We start from the raw sequence: 19,508 nt of genomic DNA on the forward strand, positions 1-19,508 counted from the left end.
GGGCTGACCTGCTGGATCGCACAATATAGAGGCTGATGCTACTTAAAATTGTTATGGTCTCTAAATGATGCTCAGTCACTTGGTAAACATATGCCAGGGCCAGCCATAGAGCAGGCGGTTGCCTTGGGTCCCACGCCATCATGGGGCCCAGTGTTCCCTCCTCCTGTCAAGGTCGGGATCCAAATTCCCCAGAAAGGAGGGGAGAGCTGGAGAGTCCCCAAACCGGGGCAGGGCCCCAGCGCTGCTCACCGCAAGGTAGGGACGGGGGAGGGTGTGTGTAACTGGGGGTGGTGTATGCCCATAGAGCTGGGGAAGGTCTTAACCTTCTGCGAAGCGGCCTTCCTTCAGCAGCATCACATTTTCATGAAGCCATGACCCTACAGAAGGGGTCCCGCTGCCATGGGCCCCGCCCAAGGAATCTCTTGATTATCAAGGTTGCAAAACTGTAGCATGAAAAGTCCTGGGTCCTGGACTTCCATTTAAGAGGAATATCATGTATGACTTTCTTTATAGTCCGCACTACAGTGGAGTATACAATACCCTACTTAACACAAAGGGGAGCTGACAGGAAGCCAATTATTAGGGGAAGCCAATTACACTAATTGGCTTGTTAGCAGGAAGATGTCATTTTGGGTTGGCTCTCTCGGGGTAGGGTCGCTTCAGTTTGACTGGTGACCCACTGGATTGGATACATGGGAAAACCAGATTGGCCTATAAGGGAGATAAATGATTGTATTAAGCTTGGAGGAACATGTAGCGATGTTGCTGATTATTCCAGCAGCTAAATGGTTAACTGGTACCTACTGTATGAGGTCTCAAGAGAAATGCACATGCCCCCTCAAGTATTAAAATGGTAATCTTTTGGTGGCTAACACCTGAATAAGAGGCGAGTCAGCATAAATCTTCCTACTATTTTGAAAGGCGCAGTGTTTTCAGGTTTTTGTTATATATATATAAAACTGTTCTTGAGGAGATATATATACAGTGGTTGACAAATCACCAAAAAATCTACTCGCCACCTAGTACCAAACGTGTGCTGCTTGGGATATATATATATATATATCCTTCTTGAAATGGCAAATTAAACATAAAAGCAACAAACATTTTATTTTGTCTCTACAGCAATATATATCTGTCTCTCATATTGATCTTCCTTATTCAAAGCCCCTGTGTTCCATTAGCAATTCCGGCTGGTAGGCTAAATATCTGAAAGGAATTTATGAAGCAGATGGGGGTGAAACCAATCTGGGGGGGGGTTGCGCTCTTAGGCCATTTCAATGATCGTATAGACCAGGTGTGGCCAACTCCAGGCAGGTTTTCAGGATATCCCTGCATTAGCACAGGTGGTTCAATCGGTCCCTGCTTCAGCATAGGTAGCTCAACCGGTCCCAGCCTCAGCATAGGTGGCTCAAATCGGTCCCAGCCACAGCACAGGTGCGCAATCCTGTGCTGAAGCAGAGATATCCTGTGGCCCTGGAGCACTGGAGTTGGCCACGCCTGGTATATAAGTGACTAATAATGCAGTGGAAGGGTACACAAAAAAATCTTTTTATGCTTGTAAGACATTCAGGACGCCATTCCTCAGACACCCAAAGCCAGTATGGTATAGGGGTGGAAGCAGTTTTCTGGACACTAAATAAAACGACCTATTTAAGTGTGTTCTTGACCCGTTATCCACATGTTACACAAACCCCTGTAATGTGAAGATGGAAAGACAGCATCAAAAGGTTTCTTATATTCTCTCTTTTTAACCAGTAAAGCACATTGTACAGAAAATATGGTAAACAAGAATTACACAGTGTTGATCTTTCAATGAATCACGTAACATTATATTAATGCAATCGAACAAAGATAATGTTAAGGATGTGGACGGATCCTTGTTGCGGAAAAAATGTGAACTATCAGGTTTTTTTTTTTGTCTTTAACAGCAAATAAAGCGAACGCATTTCGTGAAACGTAGAAAACTCTAAAAGAATCCATCTTTTCCCTCTTAATATTTTCAACTACATCAGAATACACATTATATTTAATTTCAATATTACATCCAAATTATTATTTACACTTGATATGCTCAATTATCTTTCTAAAGTAGTGCTTCATAAGGCATATGAAATAGCTCGGGGACCATATATATTTTGTAATAGATTGAAGGGATCTGAGCGGTGCACAGGAACACTGAGCGGTGCACAGGAACACTGAGCGGTGCACAGGAACACTGAGCGGTGCACAGGAACACTGAGCGGTGCACAGGAACACTGAGCGGTGCACAGGAACACTGAGCGGTGCACAGGAACACTGAGCGGTGCACAGGAACACTGAGCGGTGCACAGGAACACTGAGCGGTGCACAGGAACACTGAGCGGTGCACAGGAACACTGAGCGGTGCACAGGAACACTGAGCGGTGCACAGGAACACTGAGCGGTGCACAGGAACACTGAGCGGTGCACAGGAACACTGAGCGGTGCACAGGAACACTGAGCGGTGCACAGGAACACTGAGCGGTGCACAGGAACACTGAGCGGTGCACAGGAACACTGAGCGGTGCACAGGAACACTGAGCGGTGCACAGGAACACTGAGCGGTGCACAGGAACACTGAGCGGTGCACAGGAACACTGAGCGGTGCACAGGAACACTGAGCGGTGCACAGGAACACTGAGCGGTGCACAGGAACACTGAGCGGTGCACAGGAACACTGAGCGGTGCACAGGAACACTGAGCGGTGCACAGGAACACTGAGCGGTGCACAGGAACACTGAGCGGTGCACAGGAACACTGAGCGGTGCACAGGAACACTGAGCGGTGCACAGGAACACTTAGCGGTGCACAGGAACACTGAGCAGTGCACAGGAACACTGAGCAGTGCACAGGAACACTTAGCAGTGCACAGGAACACTGAGCGGTGCACAGGAACACTGAGCGGTGCACAGGAACACTGAGCGGTGCACAGGAACACTGCAGTAGAGTTGTGATGGATTTTGCATAGAATACATAATATAAATTACAATGTCCCGTAATTCAGGGGGGGCCCAACTCCATTGCTCAACCCCCCAACAGGTCATGTTATCAGGATATCCCTGCTCCAGCTCAGGTGGGGTTGAACCCCCCACCTGCTGTAATTCACGTGCCTCTGACATTTTATGTGATCATACCTGTGAATTAAAGGAGTAGTCCCGCCAGGTCTGTCTGTTTTGTTTTTTTAAACCTCTTATTTTCTGCTCTGTTGACCCCCCCCAACCCCCAAGATACTTACCTGTGTACTCGCCGGTGTCTATTCGCCCTCCAGGGGATTCAAAATGGCTACCAAATCTACTGGACAACCATTTAAATGTAATAGGAGAACACAGGTAAATAAACTATCTCCGTAACCAGGTTTCCGCTCTCGGGGACCCCTTGGTTTCAATGTATTTGTGATTGCTGCTTTAATACTTTTGCCGCTCGGTGAGCAGATCTCTTACTGCAGGGATCCATGTGGGTTTTTGTTTAACCCACTTATGCATTGTACACGCTGCACTCAGCAGAACTAATTAATCCATCGGATCTCCTCCAGAAGCGAGTGGCCTTGTCCTGCTGCCCTCACTGAGCGGGGTAACAGAGGCATCCGTGAGACAAGTCCCTCGCACCTAGTCCGACTCTTCCTCGCCATCCTTGTCACTTGCTCCGCCCTCTTCCTCCTGCAGGGATGGCATGTTTCAGGTGAGGCCACATCCTGTACAAGCCTTTTCAGAACGCCCACACGGTCCTGTTACTAAGTAATAAAGGTTATAGGTTTCCCCTTAAGAACTGTATTTTACCTCTGATTTTTAAAATACCAGCGCATTTTTCTTATAGATTGTTTTTGGAGCCATTCATAATGTCACTGGGACTATCTAACACAGGGGTGGCCAACTCCAGTCCTCAAGGGCCACTAACAGGTCAGGTTTTCAGGACATCCCTGCTTCAGCACAGGTGGTTCAATCATTGTGACCGAGTCACCTGTGCGGAAGCAGGGATATCCTGATAACTGACCCTTTGGTGGCCCTTGAGGGCTGGAGGTGGCCCCCACTGCTCTAGGAGAAGGTGTGGGTATAATGCACAGGACCCTGAAGCCGATAGCAGACCCAGATATCCGGGCCATGCGAGACGAGGAAACAAACACCTGCACCATACCTCTTCTGCCTCCTCTGCAGGGAGCTGGGATTCTTGTTCCTCCTCTGCCTCACTCTCCTGGGATGTCTGGGAGAGGATTTCCTCCCCCTGAAACGAGAAGAGCAACGTTGCCGAACGTGACCTTGCTGCTGCGTACCCCCAGCACAGCGCATGAAGATGATGCAGCGCTGATGTTACAGTAGGCATGCAACTCAAACCACCAACTACAGTATGTTAAATGTGTTAAAGGCGGCAACACGCCAGAGTGATTTAACTACAGTGAAACCCCCAACATATGTCGCCTGAATCATTGTTGGCCCCCTGGAGGGTGTTCTTGCACTAGCAGCTCTGATGTGGGTGTACGGTTGCACTGCACATGTCGCTGTAATGTGCGGGCGCGTCTGGCGATTCTGCTGCTCACCTGCAGGTCCCTGTTCTTGAGGTTTCCCAGCCAGAAAGCTTCTTGACAGTTGTTGAGCACCAGCATGGCTTTCACCCGATATACAAACAGCTCCAGGGTCTTCTTCAGCAGAGGCACGTGGTTGGTCAGCCCTGTGTCCTGGTGTATCTGGAAAAGGGGAAATGAGCAGCGCGGCTCTTACCCATTCGGCGTAGAAGGAAATCAGCGCTCTTGGGAAAAGAGGCGACAGAGCCGTGCCGCAGCAGAGAAGAGGCTACTCTCACCTTGGAATGGCCGCACATGTGATGGAGCTGCCTGGTACTCAGCTGTAAGGTTTTCAGCAAGCTCTGCACATCTTCCTGCACAGCGGTGAACAAATCCCACAAAAAGGTACATCATCAGTGAAGCAGAGATTCTCAGCAAGTTCAGCAAGCACCTGCTGTTGTATCGATGTTCATGACAATAGAAACGTCTAACCCTACTAAGAATCACATAGTGCAGCCAAATCGGTGGGTGATGTAAAAACTAATTTCCTCACTCAGGAGTGGGAAAAAACACCTTGACCAAGAGACCAACATCTGTCCTCCTGCGTGTCCCTCCACTACTCACCCGGTGCCTTTTAAAGCAGCAGTCCAGGAGGGGCATCCCAAGCTTCAGAAAGGTCTCCAGAAACAGACGGCCGTACTGTGACACGGGACAAAAAGTGAGCGACAAGGAATGACCGATAGAATTACAGCCAGCGGTGCGTATTGTTTGGGAACCCCCTCTAAAATAACCATGCAATGACTACTGGAGGTATATCCAGTCTCCTTGTAACAGTACATTATACTTCGGTATAAGAGCATATACATATATTTCTTACAAGTCTGCACTGTGCCGGTTTATGCCGTTGGGTTTGTCGGAGGCTTTTATCAGGGTTATATCTCGGTTCTTGCATATATTTAGGATTGATCATCAAATAAACCAACATGGTTCTTACCTTAAGGCAGATGTTCAACACTGCTCTGCTTTCTAACACCTGAAGTGACAGATACAGGAAGTCACAGGGAGCCCTAGAAACCGTTCCATATCAATGCAAGGTGGGGTCCTACAGCATGTTAAAGCAGCACTGCCCGCCCGAGAACCCTGCAGTCCAGCACAGGGCTTAAATACCCGCAGGACACAAAGGGCAGCAGTGTCAGGGCTCGCCAACGTGGCCAACAGAAACTACAACGTCATCGGGAGATGACCTCTATTGGTGACCCAGTCAGCCATCTTTCTAGGGTTTTTTTTTTTTTTCTTTTAATGGAAACTAAAAAAAAAAAAACATTAGATTTTGTTTGTAATCAAAAACTGAGGGGTCCCTGGAAGCCGGCGGACAACGGATGAGCTCAGAGGGTTCCCCTCCGGGGCAGGCGAGTTGCTTTAATACCGCTTCCGCACACACTACATAGCAAAGCGCTCACCTTGACCAAGTTAACAAGAATATGGAAGTCTCTGACAGCCAAACTCCAGCGCAGAAGCTGCTCTGTCTGGACCTGCAGGTGCACAAGTCACACGGTAATGGAGAAGAAATATATAGATATATATATAAAAACACTGTACATTTTAACTGCCCAGCTCCTACTTCAATTACCACTGAAGTACTCCCCTTTAATGATGCTACTAGGGATGTGTAATCATAATTGATGCTTCTGGACAGTATATAAGATTTTTTAAGGTTGTTATGATGCCATGAACTAATATCAGCACCAGCTCTGTATTCTCTGTGATGTTTGACACTAAGCCAGATACTGAATGCCTTGATTTTTTAAATAAAACAGGTGATCAGATTGTGTGTGCTAGTTTTCTTGGGGGGCGTCCCCAGCCAATACTCATTCTTCTCATTGTGCCGGTGAGTTTTATAAGTGTCCATCCCGCGAGAGGAATGCTGGGTCTCCGTGCGGTAATACATGTACAAACTGTTCCTGGCCCGTTAGTACCTGGGGGCTGTCACAATTCTTCCCCGCTGGGATGCTCCTCACACACTTCTCCAGCTTATCCATGAGCACTCGGAAGAACACTATGAAGGTTTGCCTGAGAGGAGTAGACAAGCATACATGGCACCGCACAAGTTCTATACATTTAGGGTTATAAGGTAGCGCCAGTCATTCAATACAGCGGTGGGGCGACTCAGACCGAGTTCTAAACAAATAACCACCTGCAAGCGTCAGGGTGCCCTGCCAGGCGGGGTACATTTAATATTACCGTGTTCCAAGGCCACGCATGTCCTGGCCGTGCCACGCTCAGACAACTGCACCCAAGAAACACCATGAATATAAATGATCCTTTGGGGTCTTGGAGCAGTTTAGATTGGCCTTGGACTCTAGTTATCTGCAGCAGCTCTGATGCAGTATATACAATGTCCCCTCTGATAATGGAAACCCGTAAGGAAGAGAAGAACACAGTGGGCGTGTGATCTCACCAAGCTAACTAAGGGGACAGGAAGCATTCATTCTCTGAAACATATAGGAGGTTGTGATGGGAGCGTTACCTGATCCACGTAGGTTAGGCGTTTATGTTGTTAGACGGTGAGTGTAGTGGTGGTGGAGTGTCTTGGTGGTGTTACCCGGTGAGTGTAGGATAGGTAGCTGATGCGGTTACCCGGTGAGTGCAGGATAGATAGCGGATACGGTTACCCGGTGAGTGCAGGATAGGTAGCAGATACGGTTACCCGGTGAGTGCAGGATAGGTAGCGGATACGGTTACCCAGTGAGTGCAGGATAGGTAGCAGATACGGTTACCCGGTGAGTGCAGGATAGCGGATACGGTTACCCCGTGAGTGTAGGATAGGTAGCGGATGCGGTTACCCTGCGAGTGTAGGATAGGTAGCGGATGCGGTTACCTGGTGAGTGTAGGATAGGTAGCGGATGTGGTTACCTGGTGAGTGTAGGATAGTTAGCGGATGCGGTTACCTGGTGAGTGTAGGATAGGTAGCGGATGTGGTTACCTGGTGAGTATAGGATAGGTAGCGGATGTGGTTACCTGGTGAGTATAGGATAGGTAGCGGATGTGGTTACCTGGTGAGTGTAGGATAGGTAGCGGATGTGGTTACCTGGTGAGTGTAGGATAGGTAGCGGATGTGGTTACCTGGTGAGTGTAGGATAGGTAGTGGATGTGGTTACCTGGTGAGTGTAGAATACGTAGAGGATGCGGTTACCCTGTGAGTGTAGGATACGTAGCGGATGTGGTTACCTGGTGAGTGAAGGATAGGTAGCGGATGTGGTTACCTGGTGAGTGTAGGATAGGTAGCGGATGCGGTTACCTGGTGAGTGTAGGATAGGTAGCGGATGCGGTTACCTGGTGAGTGTAGGATAGGTAGCGGATGCGGTTACCTGGTGAGTGTAGGATAGGTAGCGGATGTGGTTACCTGGTGAGTGTAGGATAGGTAGCGGATGTGGTTACCTGGTGAGTGTAGGATAGGTAGCGGATGTGGTTACCTGGTGAGTGTAGGATAGGTAGCGGATGTGGTTACCTGGTGAGTGTAGGATAGGTAGCGGATGTGGTTACCTGGTGAGTGTAGGATAGGTAGCGGATGTGGTTACCTGGTGAGTGTAGAATAGGTAGCGGATGTGGTTACCTGGTGAGTGTAGGATAGGTAGCGGATGTGGTTACCTGGTGAGTGTAGGATAGGTAGCGGATGTGGTTACCTGGTGAGTGTAGAATAGGTAGCGGATGTGGTTACCTGGTGAGTGTAGGATAGGTAGCGGATGTGGTTACCTGGTGAGTGTAGGATAGGTAGCGGATGCGGTTACCTGGTGAGTGTAGGATAGGTAGCGGATGTGGTTACCTGGTGAGTGTAGGATAGGTAGCGGATGTGGTTACCTGGTGAGTGTAGGATAGGTAGCGGATGTGGTTACCTGGTGAGTGTAGGATAGGTAGCGGATGTGGTTACCTGGTGAGTGTAGGATAGGTAGCGGACGCTCCATCCTTTGCTGCGTTCACTAGCTCCGGCACGCCCACTCCAGAGATTTCTTCCACCGCCTTTAGGACATCGTCAGTGTGCTCAAGGTAAATACTGCAACACAGTATAGGTTTATGAAGCTGTGAGCGGAGGGGGACATTCCTTAAACAGAGCCGAGGTCAGTATTAAAATGGCAGAAGATCTGGCAAAAGCAAGATCAGTGCTTTAAATCAGCTTGGGTTAGACCTCTGGTGCAGTGAAGAGATTAATGTCAGAAAGACCTAATGAAAATGTAGGAGGGTCATTTACAGTAGGGTGCCTGCGACACACATACTCTGCGGCACATTGAAAAGCAAGACACTGCAGGCCCGTTACTGACAAGAGCCCAGATGCCAAGGACGTTAAGATTAGTGGAATGGAAACCGTGTCAGACATCTGTATGTTCCTTCTTTTCTACTCTGAAGTGTCCTGCTGGGCCCTGAGTGGTCAATGCCCCGAGTGGTCAATGCCCCGAGTGGTCAATGCCTCGAGTGGTCAATGCCTCGAGTGGTCAATGCCCCGAGTGGTCAATGCCCCGAGTGGTCAATGCCCCGAGTGGTCAATGCCCCGAGTGGTCAATGCCCCGAGTGGTCAATGCCCCGAGTGGTCAATGCCCCGAGTGGTCAATGCCCCGAGTGGTCAATGCCCCGAGTGGTCAATGCCCCGAGTGGTCAATGCCCCGAGTGGTCAATGCCCCGAGTGGTCAATGCCCCGAGTGGTCAATGCCCCGAGTGGTCAATGCCCCGAGTGGTCAATGCCCCGAGTGGTCAATGCCCCGAGTGGTCAATGCCCCGAGTGGTCAATGCCCCGAGTGGTCAATGCCCCGAGTGGTCAATGCCCCGAGTGGTCAATGCCCTCTCTCACCACAGGAGGCTTTGCAGGGTCTCGTTGTAGCGGTTCCCCTTCTCGCGCTCCCCACTGGGTTGGATCCAGGACTGACACAGAAACCGTTTTGCCAGTAAAGCTATTTTAATGAAAACACAAGGAATAGATGGGGAAACCGTGACGCAGTGAGCGGGGAAAAAAAAAAAAAAAAAAACAAACGATGGAATATATGAATATATGGAAGAGAGGGATAGAATGAGAAAAGCAAAGAGAGAGAGTAATAGAAGCGAGTAAGAAATCCTGCAGGCACCTATCTTTTCCTGGTACTGGGGAGTGTTGGTCTTCCCTGCCAGGACGATGAGTAGCTGAGTGAGGCACAGAGCGGAGGAGCAGGTGGGCAGACTGCTGTACAGGTTCTGCAGGTAGTTGAAGCTCTGGCTGAGGGGAACAAGATGACACAGGTGAGCGACTCCTAACAGAAGCCAGAACACGAGGTCTTACTCCAGTCTTCAGACACTTGCACTGCTGAGGGGGAGGGGCGTAGCCGACTACCTGACCAGCTCCTCCAGGGCGAGCTCGGTGTCCGTCTCTTTCAATCTGCCGGCCAAGACCCTGAGAGCCGACTTCAACAACTTGCGGTTTTCGTGCTGGGAAAATCCACTCCTGAACAAAGAAGACTCCGTATCACTTACCTCTGGATGTGTGCTTGTGCCCTGCAGTCCCCTGTCGCTAAATCCTATGGGTTTATACATGAGCCTAGTCGCCTTGAGTGTTTGATCAGCATTTATAGCAGCAGAACATGGAGACTTATTTTATTTTTTTATAAATAGGGTTGGAGCAGGGGGTCTCCGGAGCTGAACCGTGTTAATTTCAGCTCCGGGGACCCCCTGCTTCCCGAGATACTAACCTCCGTAGGAGGTGCCGGCAGCAGCTCCGGCTAGGCTGTGTAGGGCTATCACAATGGCGGCTTTAAATGTCCTGCGGGCCGATAGGAAGCCGTGACGTCATCCCTTGCAGATTCCTATTGGCCGGCGTGACCGGGACATTTAACCTATGTGGAGCCAATACCGGAAGTAAGTATCTCGGGGAGCGGGTGTCCACGGAGCTGAAACTAATGGGGTCAGCACCAAAGACCCCCTGCTTCAATCCTAAGGGGAAAAAACATTAGTTTGAGGAGCAGATGCTGCTTTAACTGCTGCCTTCTGCATTGCGCCAATGTCATTTGGAGTCAAACTGACAATGTGTGTTGTCTGAGTACATAGGGTTACTGCATATAACGTGTGCTGTCGCAGCTCTGCACTCTGCAGTTTGCAAGCAGACAGAAGATGAGGCTTTGTGACCTCACACTGCAAGGAAGGGAACTAACCAAAGGAAGAGGGTGTGGAAGACCTGCAGCAGCAGCTGGTAACAGGACGACATGTACTGATGCTCCTTCACATCAACGCCCGGGGCATCCACGACACCATGGTTCTCTACCATCAGTGCCTGGAACAGGACGCACAGTCAGTCTTACAGCAACCACAACACCCCACACATAATCCAAGCGGATCCAATGCAAATCTAAGGTCATTCAAAGGGATTTGAAGAGGGGGTACTCAATTCTAAAGTGGAGAAAGCACTGATGGAGTATTTTGTGGGGGGACAGTAAGTTAACCCCTAAATGACCTCCAATTCATAACTTCCGCAACCAAAGCGTGCGAGGACTTTGCATGAACATGGCCATGGCACTTGCTCTCTGACCTGGAAATAGTTGTGCATGTTCTCCAAGTGGTTGCACAGTGGGTTAAGCAGCTGCACCACAGTCTCAGCCACTTCCTGTGCCGTCTTCTGGCGCAGTTGTGAGAATCCTATGGTTCTGGTTCCTTTCACCTGTGAAATAAACAGGCCGATTTATATGTTTCATAGGAGGGATTACACATTCGCCCTTCCACGAAAATGTGATAAAGAACAAGAAAGAACAATGTCGTCTCCTACGCCATGTTGGTAGGGATAAGGGACAGTGTCTTCTCCTACAGAACATCATATTAGCAGCACCGAGGTACAGTATCTTACATAGTAACATAGTAGATGAGGTTGAAAAAAGAAATAGGTCCATCAAGTACAACCTATGCTAAATTTAGACAACAGATACTTTATCCTATATCTATACTTACTTATTGATCCAGAGGAAGGCAAACAAAAAACCCCATTAAGGGGAAAAATAAATTCCTTCCTGACTCCAAGAATTGGCAATCGGATTAATCCCTGGATCAACATCCTTCCCATGTATACTTATTTGGTATATCCCTGTATACCTTTCCCATCTAAAAAGATGTCCAACCTTTTTTTTGAACAAATCTATTGTATCTGCCATCAGTCTCCATGGGTAATGAATCCCACACTGTAACTGCCCTTACTGTAAAGAACCCTTTCCTTTGTTGCTGGTGAAATTTCCTTTCCTCCAACCTTAAGGGATGGCCCCGAGTCCTTTGTACTGCCCTTGTGATGAATAGTTCTTTTGAAAGCTCCTTGTATTGTCCCTGAATATATTTGTATATAGTTATCATATCCCCTCTTAGACGCCTCTTTTCTAATGTAAATAAATCTAATTTAGCTAGCCTCTCCTCATAAGTTAGAATGTCCATCCCCTTTATTAATTTGGTGGCGCTTCTCTGCACTTTCTCTAGTTCCATAATGTATTTTCTTAGGATTGGTGCCCAAAATTGTACTCCATATTCAAGGTGTGGTCTTACTAATGCTTTGTAAAGGGGCATAATTATGTTTACTTCCCTTCCATCCATTGCCCGTTTGATGCAAGATAAGATCTTGTTTGCCTTTGCAGCTACTGCATGACATTGGGCACTATTGCTAAGCCTGCTGTCTACAAGCACTCCTAAATCCTTCTCCATCAAGGATTCCCCCAATTTATCCCTATTTAATTTGTAAGTTGCCAGTTTATTCTTGTTTCCCAAATGCATAACCTTACATTTATCTGTATTAAACCTCATCTGCCATTTACCTGCCCAAGTTTCCAGTCTCTCCAAGTCCTTCTGAAGAGAAATTACATCCTGCTCTGATTCTATTACCTTACACAATTTAGTATCATCAGCAAAGATGGAGACTTTGCTCTCGATCCCAACCTCAAGGTCATTAATAAACAAGTTAAAAAGCAGGGGTCCCAGTACCGATCCCTGAGGTACTCCACTCACGACTTTAGCCCAACCTGAAAAAGTTCCATTTATGACAATTCTGTTGTCTGTCCTTTAACCAGTTTTCAAAGTCGTGTCGGCAGGGAGATCGGACAATGTTGTCTCCTACGTCGTGTCGGCCAGGACAAGGGACAGTGTCTTCTAAGTCATGTTGGCAGTCAACAGATAGTTGACATTTTTATTTTTAGGTTTCAACAACCCGGGCCAGGTTCCTTAATTCATCACAAAGCATTATATATGTTCCCTAATTTCAATGTTACCTTCAAGAAAGTGACTCTCTTTGCGGCCGATGTAAGCATGTGCTCCATCTTCCGGGACAGATCCTCCAGCAGAAAAACCAGCTCTGCCGGGCCCAGCTTCACCACTTCCATGGCCTGGCAGGAGGGTGCGGGAGAAAAAAAAAACACACACGTTAGTGCCACATACATGGGCACACCTGAGTGTGGCACCCACAGTGTGTCATTTCAACATTGTTGTGCTGGCCCAAATGCCAACATTTACCCTATTAATAGATCAATAATGCATCAATAGATTCTACCCATCCCAAATGAGTGGGAAGTAAAGTACTCAGCGTCTGGGCTGTCATAGGACATAAGAAAGTTGTGTTATACAAATTGTACAAACACACAAAGCAGTATAGGATTTTGCATAAGGACAAAGTGCAGGAGCAGCAATAACATGTTAAACCCAGTTTATAGTTCAGACACTCAGACAAACACAGATCACCATTTGTATACATTCTTCACGTGTGCCAGGTTGTTGCTTTTACAATTTTTCGTTACTCCATTTGCATCCTGTCTGTGTGATACAGAGCGAGTCCGTCTCCCCTTGTGGATTCGGTATTACCCACGTAAAACTGGATTTCTGTTTAGACACCATTATTAACGTGTGTGACCTGTCACGTTTTACTGTCTTCATTCTAGTGGCAGCCGGGGGGTGGGGGGAGGGGGAAGGGTGTTCCTTATTTATTTTGTTACTTTGAACTCTTCAGAATACGTCACCTTTGTGTGCATCTCCGTGTCCAGAACGGATCGGGTCAGCAGACCACACTGGAGAACAGTGAACACGTCCAGATCGAGCTCCCGGAAGTAGGCGCGGTAGCTGTGCAGGTTGAGAGACGGTTTACCGCTATCCGCCTTTTCCTGGGAGAGAACAGGAAGTGACAATTCGCCGTTACAGCTCTGGCATCCTGTGTTAGTCGCGCCAGCAGCAGAAAAGGTGCAGAAGCCACTTGGACCGAGAACCAGAAGAAACATTCAACAAATATTATTCACATGTGAGAATGTGCGGCGTGACGTCCTCTCCACATATTATTATGTCCCAAATCACCAACTGATTTATTCCTTAAAGCTGCAGACCAAGCAATATCCTACATGTGTTTTTTTGTAATAAATCAGTTCTGTACTATGAGAAAATACTTGTAGTTTTTTTATTTTTAAAACAACTCTGAATGACATTTTAATGTATTATAGTGTAACAAGCATTTTTTGTTTCTATAGCAACCATTTACAAAGTCACATCCACTTCCTCTTCTGAAACAGGCTCTGGCACACCCCTTTTTGAGCCCTGCCCTCTCTTGCACCAATTGTATCTAGTGACTGCCTGGTCACATGATCTTCCCCACAGAACTTTGCATCTTTGGTCCTCTTCTGCTGCACTGACTGCCATTTAGTGAACCCCCAAGCAGGATCTTCGCCGATCAATCACAGGAGATCGGATCGATCGGCAACTTGGTTAATTACTTATCACTGTGTGGACTGTATTGAGGCACATATTAGAAGGGGGGGAAAAGGTGATTAATAAAGAATGATAGCTGTATATGAACAAGATCAGTACTGTATATAAAGCTCATCCTGAGGACTTGATATCATAAGGTGACAAATGTATTACAAAAGTGATTGACGTTTCGATCCACAACTTGGACCTTTATGAAGATACGCCAACAGGGAAAGTAGGGGAAAGAGTGGGTGTGTGTCCGTGAAATAAAACGTGTGTTGCGTGTTTGTGGCGCCAACATTTCAATACGTGATTGCTAGGCCACCAGATCATAGCAATTCTAAAACACACCTATCAGAAAGAATGCGATGTGTCATATAATGTTACCTAAAGTGTCCCAACTCGATGTTAAAAATAAAACTACATGTAACAAGAGACAAGAGCAGACATTTTGGCAAAACAAAATCTCCAGCTTCTGTATCGTTTCAGCTCAAGGAAAATGTCCACGTTCAGCCCTGCGAGTTCTGATTTTTGCCCGGGTTGCAGGACGGATACAGCAGTATCATGAGGGAATAGCAGATACAGCTACCAAGCCTCAGTCATGCCACCTACATTTACTGAAAGCAACAGCTGTGTTTATTGAAGGGCTGAGAGCTTAGCACACCCGGTGGTGCAAACACCCCTTTGTAGTGTCGTTCCCATGAGTTCTGTGGAGTCAAGGGATTGGACAGCATGCACGTTCAAAAGCTACACCCAAGGCTCTTTCATGAGACAGATGTTCTACTAAGTCAGGGGTGGCCTACATCAGTACACTCAAGGGCCACCATCAGGTCAGGTTTTAAGGATAACCCTGCTTCAGCACAGGTGGCTCAATAATTGAGCCATCTGTGCTGAAGCAGGACTGATTGAGCCACCTGTGCTGAAGCAGAGATATCCTTAAAACTGGACCTGTTGGTGGCCCTTGAGGGCTGGAGTTGGCCGCACATGCTCTACCTTCTCCGGCTTTTCTGCCTCGGGCGGCTCCGTCTCCTGCTGCTTCTCTATCTGGGAACTGTCCGCGGAGGAGTTTTTACTCTCTGCCGATGCCCGCTTTTTGCCTGGGAAAGACAAAATAGTAAATAAAGCACGAACCCTACAGGATAAGGGATTTATTTATAATCAACAACAAGCTTTGAGCAGCCACTCTTCTTTCTCCTTGTGGAAGGACAATTGACATTGAATATTATTGTTGTTGCCACTTTGGCCCAGAAAACGTGATAAAGACATGGAGTGAATCGCCACCCTTGTTAGTAAAACCTTAGGTCTGTATTATAGTACGCGCTTGCGCGTGGCGCACGCGTTGTGTATTATAGGCCAAACGATGACGCGCGCAACTAGGGAGCGTGGCCATGACGTCACAAGGGAAGGTTTTTTCCCTGCCTCACTGTGATTGGCTCACAGTGTCGCGTGGCACGCCAACGCTCGCTGCACACGCTTACTATAATACAGGCCTAACACGCAGCACAAGAAAACTATTTCCTGCCGGATACCTTTCTTTGCCTTTTTGGCCGGGGGAGCGGTTACGGGTGCAGGCGCTCCCTCCTGCGTCTCAGAGTCAAAGTTTGCAGACGGGGGGATGTATCCAGGCGAGCCTGGGAAATAAATAAAATAAAGTGGTGAATTGCCAGAAGCAGAATTGCAGCTCCCTTAACCCCTCTCCCTGGGAAAATAAAGAGTTTATGGTCGATAATCCAGAACGCAACTTCCAGCGCAGGAAGACAACATACTTGAAAGTGTCGTAAAATGTCTACTGAATCGGTCAAGGATATTTGCCACGACCGAATCTCTGCCGGTTTTAGCCGCTACCGACCTCGTCACTGGGACCGCTGGTTGTCGGCCGCATCGCCGCTATGGTAAGTCCCTAACCTTCCTTCCCCCCCACCCCACATTTTCCTAAAAAAAACCCCCTAATACTTACACTACCCACTACCCTACAAACCTTAACCTCTTACCCTAACCCCCTACCATAACCGCTAAATTAACCCCTAAATGAATTTATATTTGCGAAGTAGCCAGAGGCCGAGTGTCCAGCGACAGAGCGTCCCTCTGCGGCCGAATGCCAACGGAGACTTGTCCGACTCCGTTATGAAATAGGTAATGATGGGACTTATGAAGGGAACACTAAAAGTCAGTGAACATATTGTACGTCTCAGCCTTTATTCCAAGCGTTAGTTAGCGAGTACTTGCCTGCCAGACACTTCTCCAGCACACACTGCAGCCACGTGATATTCTGTAACCGGGTCAGCACTTTCCCTTTCATCTCTGCGTCCTGCTGCTTACAGAACGCGTTCACAATCTGAGGCGGCGACACGTACAAATACAATATGCTCAGCCTCACCTACCCTCATAGGCGGAGAAGGCTGTAATACTGCAGGACCGCACGTTACATAGCAGGTATACTTAGTCCAGGGGTGGCCAACTCCAGTGCTCAAGAGCTACCGACAGGTCCGGTTTTCAGAATATCCCTGCTTCAGCGCACGTGGCTCAATCGGTGGCTCAGCCTTTGATTGAGCCACTGATTAAACTACCTGTGCTGAAGCAGAGATTTCCTGAAAACCTGACCTGTTGGTAGCTCTTGAGCACTGGAGTTGGCCACTGTCTCTGACAATGATAACAAATGATGACAGGGCAGTAAAGGACTCTGGGTCATCCCTTAAGGTTGGAGGAAAGGAGATTTCACCAGCAACAAAGGAAAGGGTTATTTACAGTAAGGGCAGTTACAATGTGGGATTCATTACCCATGGAGACTGTGATGGCAGATACAATAGATAAGTTCAAAACAAGGTTGGACATCTTTTTAGAAAGGAAAGGTATACAGGGATATACCAAATCAGTATACATAGGAAGGATGTTGATCCAGGGAGTAATCCGATTGCCAATTCTGGGAGTCAGGAAGGAATTTATTTCCCCCCTTATGAGATATCATTGAATGATGTGTCACCGGGGTTATTGTTTGCCTTCCTCTGGATCAATAAACTTGGACGTTTGTCTTTTTCCAACCTCATCTACTATGTAACTGTGACAATATAGCACTACAAGGGGTTGTGCTGTCAGGCTGACCTCCCCTCTCCTTCCATCATTCTTACCTCTCGGAACCAATTAATTGCAAAAAACAGAAGCGAGCAGAGGAATTCTCGCTCTTGTTTAGATAGCGACTCCATCTTTTCTGTTACCTCCAAATCTGTGAGATACAAGGGGCAGCCTGTAGGGAAAATGGACGGTTAGGATCTGAAGAAGAAGGACCGGGCGGCCAGGCGTCGCAAGCAAGGAAAGGGAATAATATATATAATAAGTAGTTTTTATTCATTAGAGAGGGGGGTGGGGGAAGCAGAGCAGTGGTTGTGCCGCTAGGTAGCAAAACATGCACAGAGATCAGGAAGCAGGGCAAAGAACGATTAATGAATAGGAGTTATAGGGCTTCTGTAGGACTAGAAGGCGGCAGGAGCCGATGCCAGCAGCTGAGAGATGTTCCATCACACTCCTCACCCAACAAGGCATCAATCTCCTCCAAGTTGCCATTGTTTTGCTCCTCCACACAGAGCCGCAGTAAGCGGAAAAACGGAGGCAGGCAGACCAGGGACGCCAGGCTGGGGAGAAGGATTCAAACAAACCGTGGGAGACCTTCGTACCCTGCCAAGCGCCGCAGAACAACTATAGTCCGTGCCAAGTAACAACCTTCGGGCACTTCTCTCAACAATTTTACGGGAAATCTGGAGACGATGCGTACCCCAGACAGAATTTCAGGTAACATCCGAACCGCACGTAATGCCCCCAAAGAAAGCCAAACAAGCGACCGATGACACATGCCTATGTTCTTTCATCTTACAGCACATAACTATAGAATTTGGCTGTGGAACATAAACAGGTGGCTCAGCTAATCGCCATATTTACCTAGCCAAGCCTTAGTTTTCACCCCAGGCTCTCTTTCAAAATGTAGGATCCTCTTGTGTCTACCCCAAGCATGTCGGCATTCCCTTAGGCCGAGGGCATGGTCAGCGCTTACCCGCTGACCCGCGCTCACCAGTGAGCCCCTGCAGCCGCAATGAGAGCGGCTTTAGCAGGGGCTCGCGCACGCTTCCGCAGGCGTGCGGAGGCGGAGGAGACAGTCAGATTTAAATTTGCGCGCTGAGGGGAGCGGAGGGCCGGTCATGTGAGCGGTTCGCCCAAAGAGGGCGAACCAGCTCCGTGACGTCACTGGCCCGCCCCCAGGCAAGCCCACGGACTAAAGCCAGGGAAAGTACCCGCTTTCTCTCAGCCTCCACGCGCCTCCGCACGGCTGAAGTCCCTATGGACTCAGCCTTAGCCTACACCATCTGTTAGCCTCGGAGACTGTTACACACCTGTGGAACAGGACGGCCTCACATTTCCCCAGATCCTGACACCCATCCTGTACAAGGCGCAAGTTCCCATAGCTAATTTGCTGAGGAATACGCCATAAAAAAGGTCTCCGGCGTGTACGCACCGACTTTCTTTAGTGGTCGCTTGCTCGGTACCCTTGCCGACAAGGTTGTGGGACAAGAGGGGAAGGAGGTTTATGACAATCCCGCCTTGGCTCTCGTCCTCATCTAGATTGTACATGTCCTTCACTGGGAATAGGTGATCACTGTGGAGAAGACACAAGTGGAGAAGACACAAGTTCAGGAGAAGAAGACACGGTGCCCTTGCCTAGGAACACATTGGAAACCCTCGAGGCGCTGGATGCAGAGTGTTCAGAGACCACGCACAGTACACGTACCCTTCCACTGTCGGAGTGAGATCCACCACAAAGTCATCCTGGAAATCTTCCAGCACGGTCTTCCCGACCCAGTCCTGTGACAATGAAAGAACGAGGAGATTAACAGAACCTCAGTGACAGTTCGTATAACTTCACAACATAAAGACACTATTGATAAAACCCTGGGGAGGTTTGGGGGAATACGTTGCGTTCTTTGCAATGTGTCGGTTCCCTCCCTGCTATATAGGATGTGTAATATACTACTGGTTATACCATGACTTGCGGATCCAGGTTTCTCTTCTGCACCAGACTGGCGAGCTCGTCATAGTAAAGACCGGAGGCCTCTGGCGTTTGCTCGCTGCAGGTACGCACCAATTCCAGAAGGGCGGTGATCTAAAGGCAGCAAGGAAGAGGAAACACCCAGTGCCTGTATCACAATCTAAACAAGCCTTCAACATGCTGGAGCACTAGCACTTAGATTGTAAGCTCCTCGGGACAGGAACTCCCTTTACCTTATGTTGTCATTTACCAGTCGCG

At 48.2% G+C, this 19,508-nt stretch overlaps 1 protein-coding gene across 3 annotated transcripts in view; it reads right to left on the minus strand.

The window, feature by feature from the left end:
- Positions 1 to 2,761: 2,761 nt before the first annotated feature.
- Positions 2,762 to 19,508, minus strand: part of FANCD2 (FA complementation group D2) — a 44,167-nt gene continuing 27,420 nt past the window's right edge. For all 3 annotated transcript variants that reach the window (XM_075573771.1, XM_075573769.1, XM_075573770.1), the window contains 24 exons: positions 19,245 to 19,364; positions 18,993 to 19,066; positions 18,720 to 18,860; positions 17,744 to 17,844; positions 17,344 to 17,459; positions 16,445 to 16,553; positions 15,748 to 15,849; positions 15,212 to 15,315; positions 13,504 to 13,644; positions 12,763 to 12,876; positions 11,055 to 11,183; positions 10,681 to 10,799; positions 9,867 to 9,977; positions 9,625 to 9,752; positions 9,354 to 9,453; positions 8,442 to 8,564; positions 6,490 to 6,583; positions 5,974 to 6,045; positions 5,508 to 5,546; positions 5,138 to 5,212; positions 4,813 to 4,887; positions 4,550 to 4,696; positions 4,150 to 4,236; positions 2,762 to 3,674 (listed from right to left, as the gene is read on the minus strand). In XM_075573771.1, the coding sequence (XP_075429886.1) occupies positions 3,624 to 3,674; positions 4,150 to 4,236; positions 4,550 to 4,696; positions 4,813 to 4,887; positions 5,138 to 5,212; positions 5,508 to 5,546; positions 5,974 to 6,045; positions 6,490 to 6,583; positions 8,442 to 8,564; positions 9,354 to 9,453; positions 9,625 to 9,752; positions 9,867 to 9,977; positions 10,681 to 10,799; positions 11,055 to 11,183; positions 12,763 to 12,876; positions 13,504 to 13,644; positions 15,212 to 15,315; positions 15,748 to 15,849; positions 16,445 to 16,553; positions 17,344 to 17,459; positions 17,744 to 17,844; positions 18,720 to 18,860; positions 18,993 to 19,066; positions 19,245 to 19,364 (2,472 nt within the window). In that variant the 3' untranslated portion in view covers positions 2,762 to 3,623. The remainder of the gene's footprint in view (positions 3,675 to 4,149; positions 4,237 to 4,549; positions 4,697 to 4,812; positions 4,888 to 5,137; positions 5,213 to 5,507; positions 5,547 to 5,973; positions 6,046 to 6,489; positions 6,584 to 8,441; positions 8,565 to 9,353; positions 9,454 to 9,624; positions 9,753 to 9,866; positions 9,978 to 10,680; positions 10,800 to 11,054; positions 11,184 to 12,762; positions 12,877 to 13,503; positions 13,645 to 15,211; positions 15,316 to 15,747; positions 15,850 to 16,444; positions 16,554 to 17,343; positions 17,460 to 17,743; positions 17,845 to 18,719; positions 18,861 to 18,992; positions 19,067 to 19,244; positions 19,365 to 19,508) is intronic.

Source organism: Ascaphus truei, chromosome 17 (assembly GCF_040206685.1).
Source record: "Ascaphus truei isolate aAscTru1 chromosome 17, aAscTru1.hap1, whole genome shotgun sequence".
In the NCBI taxonomy this organism is placed as follows: Eukaryota; Metazoa; Chordata; class Amphibia; order Anura; family Ascaphidae; genus Ascaphus; species Ascaphus truei.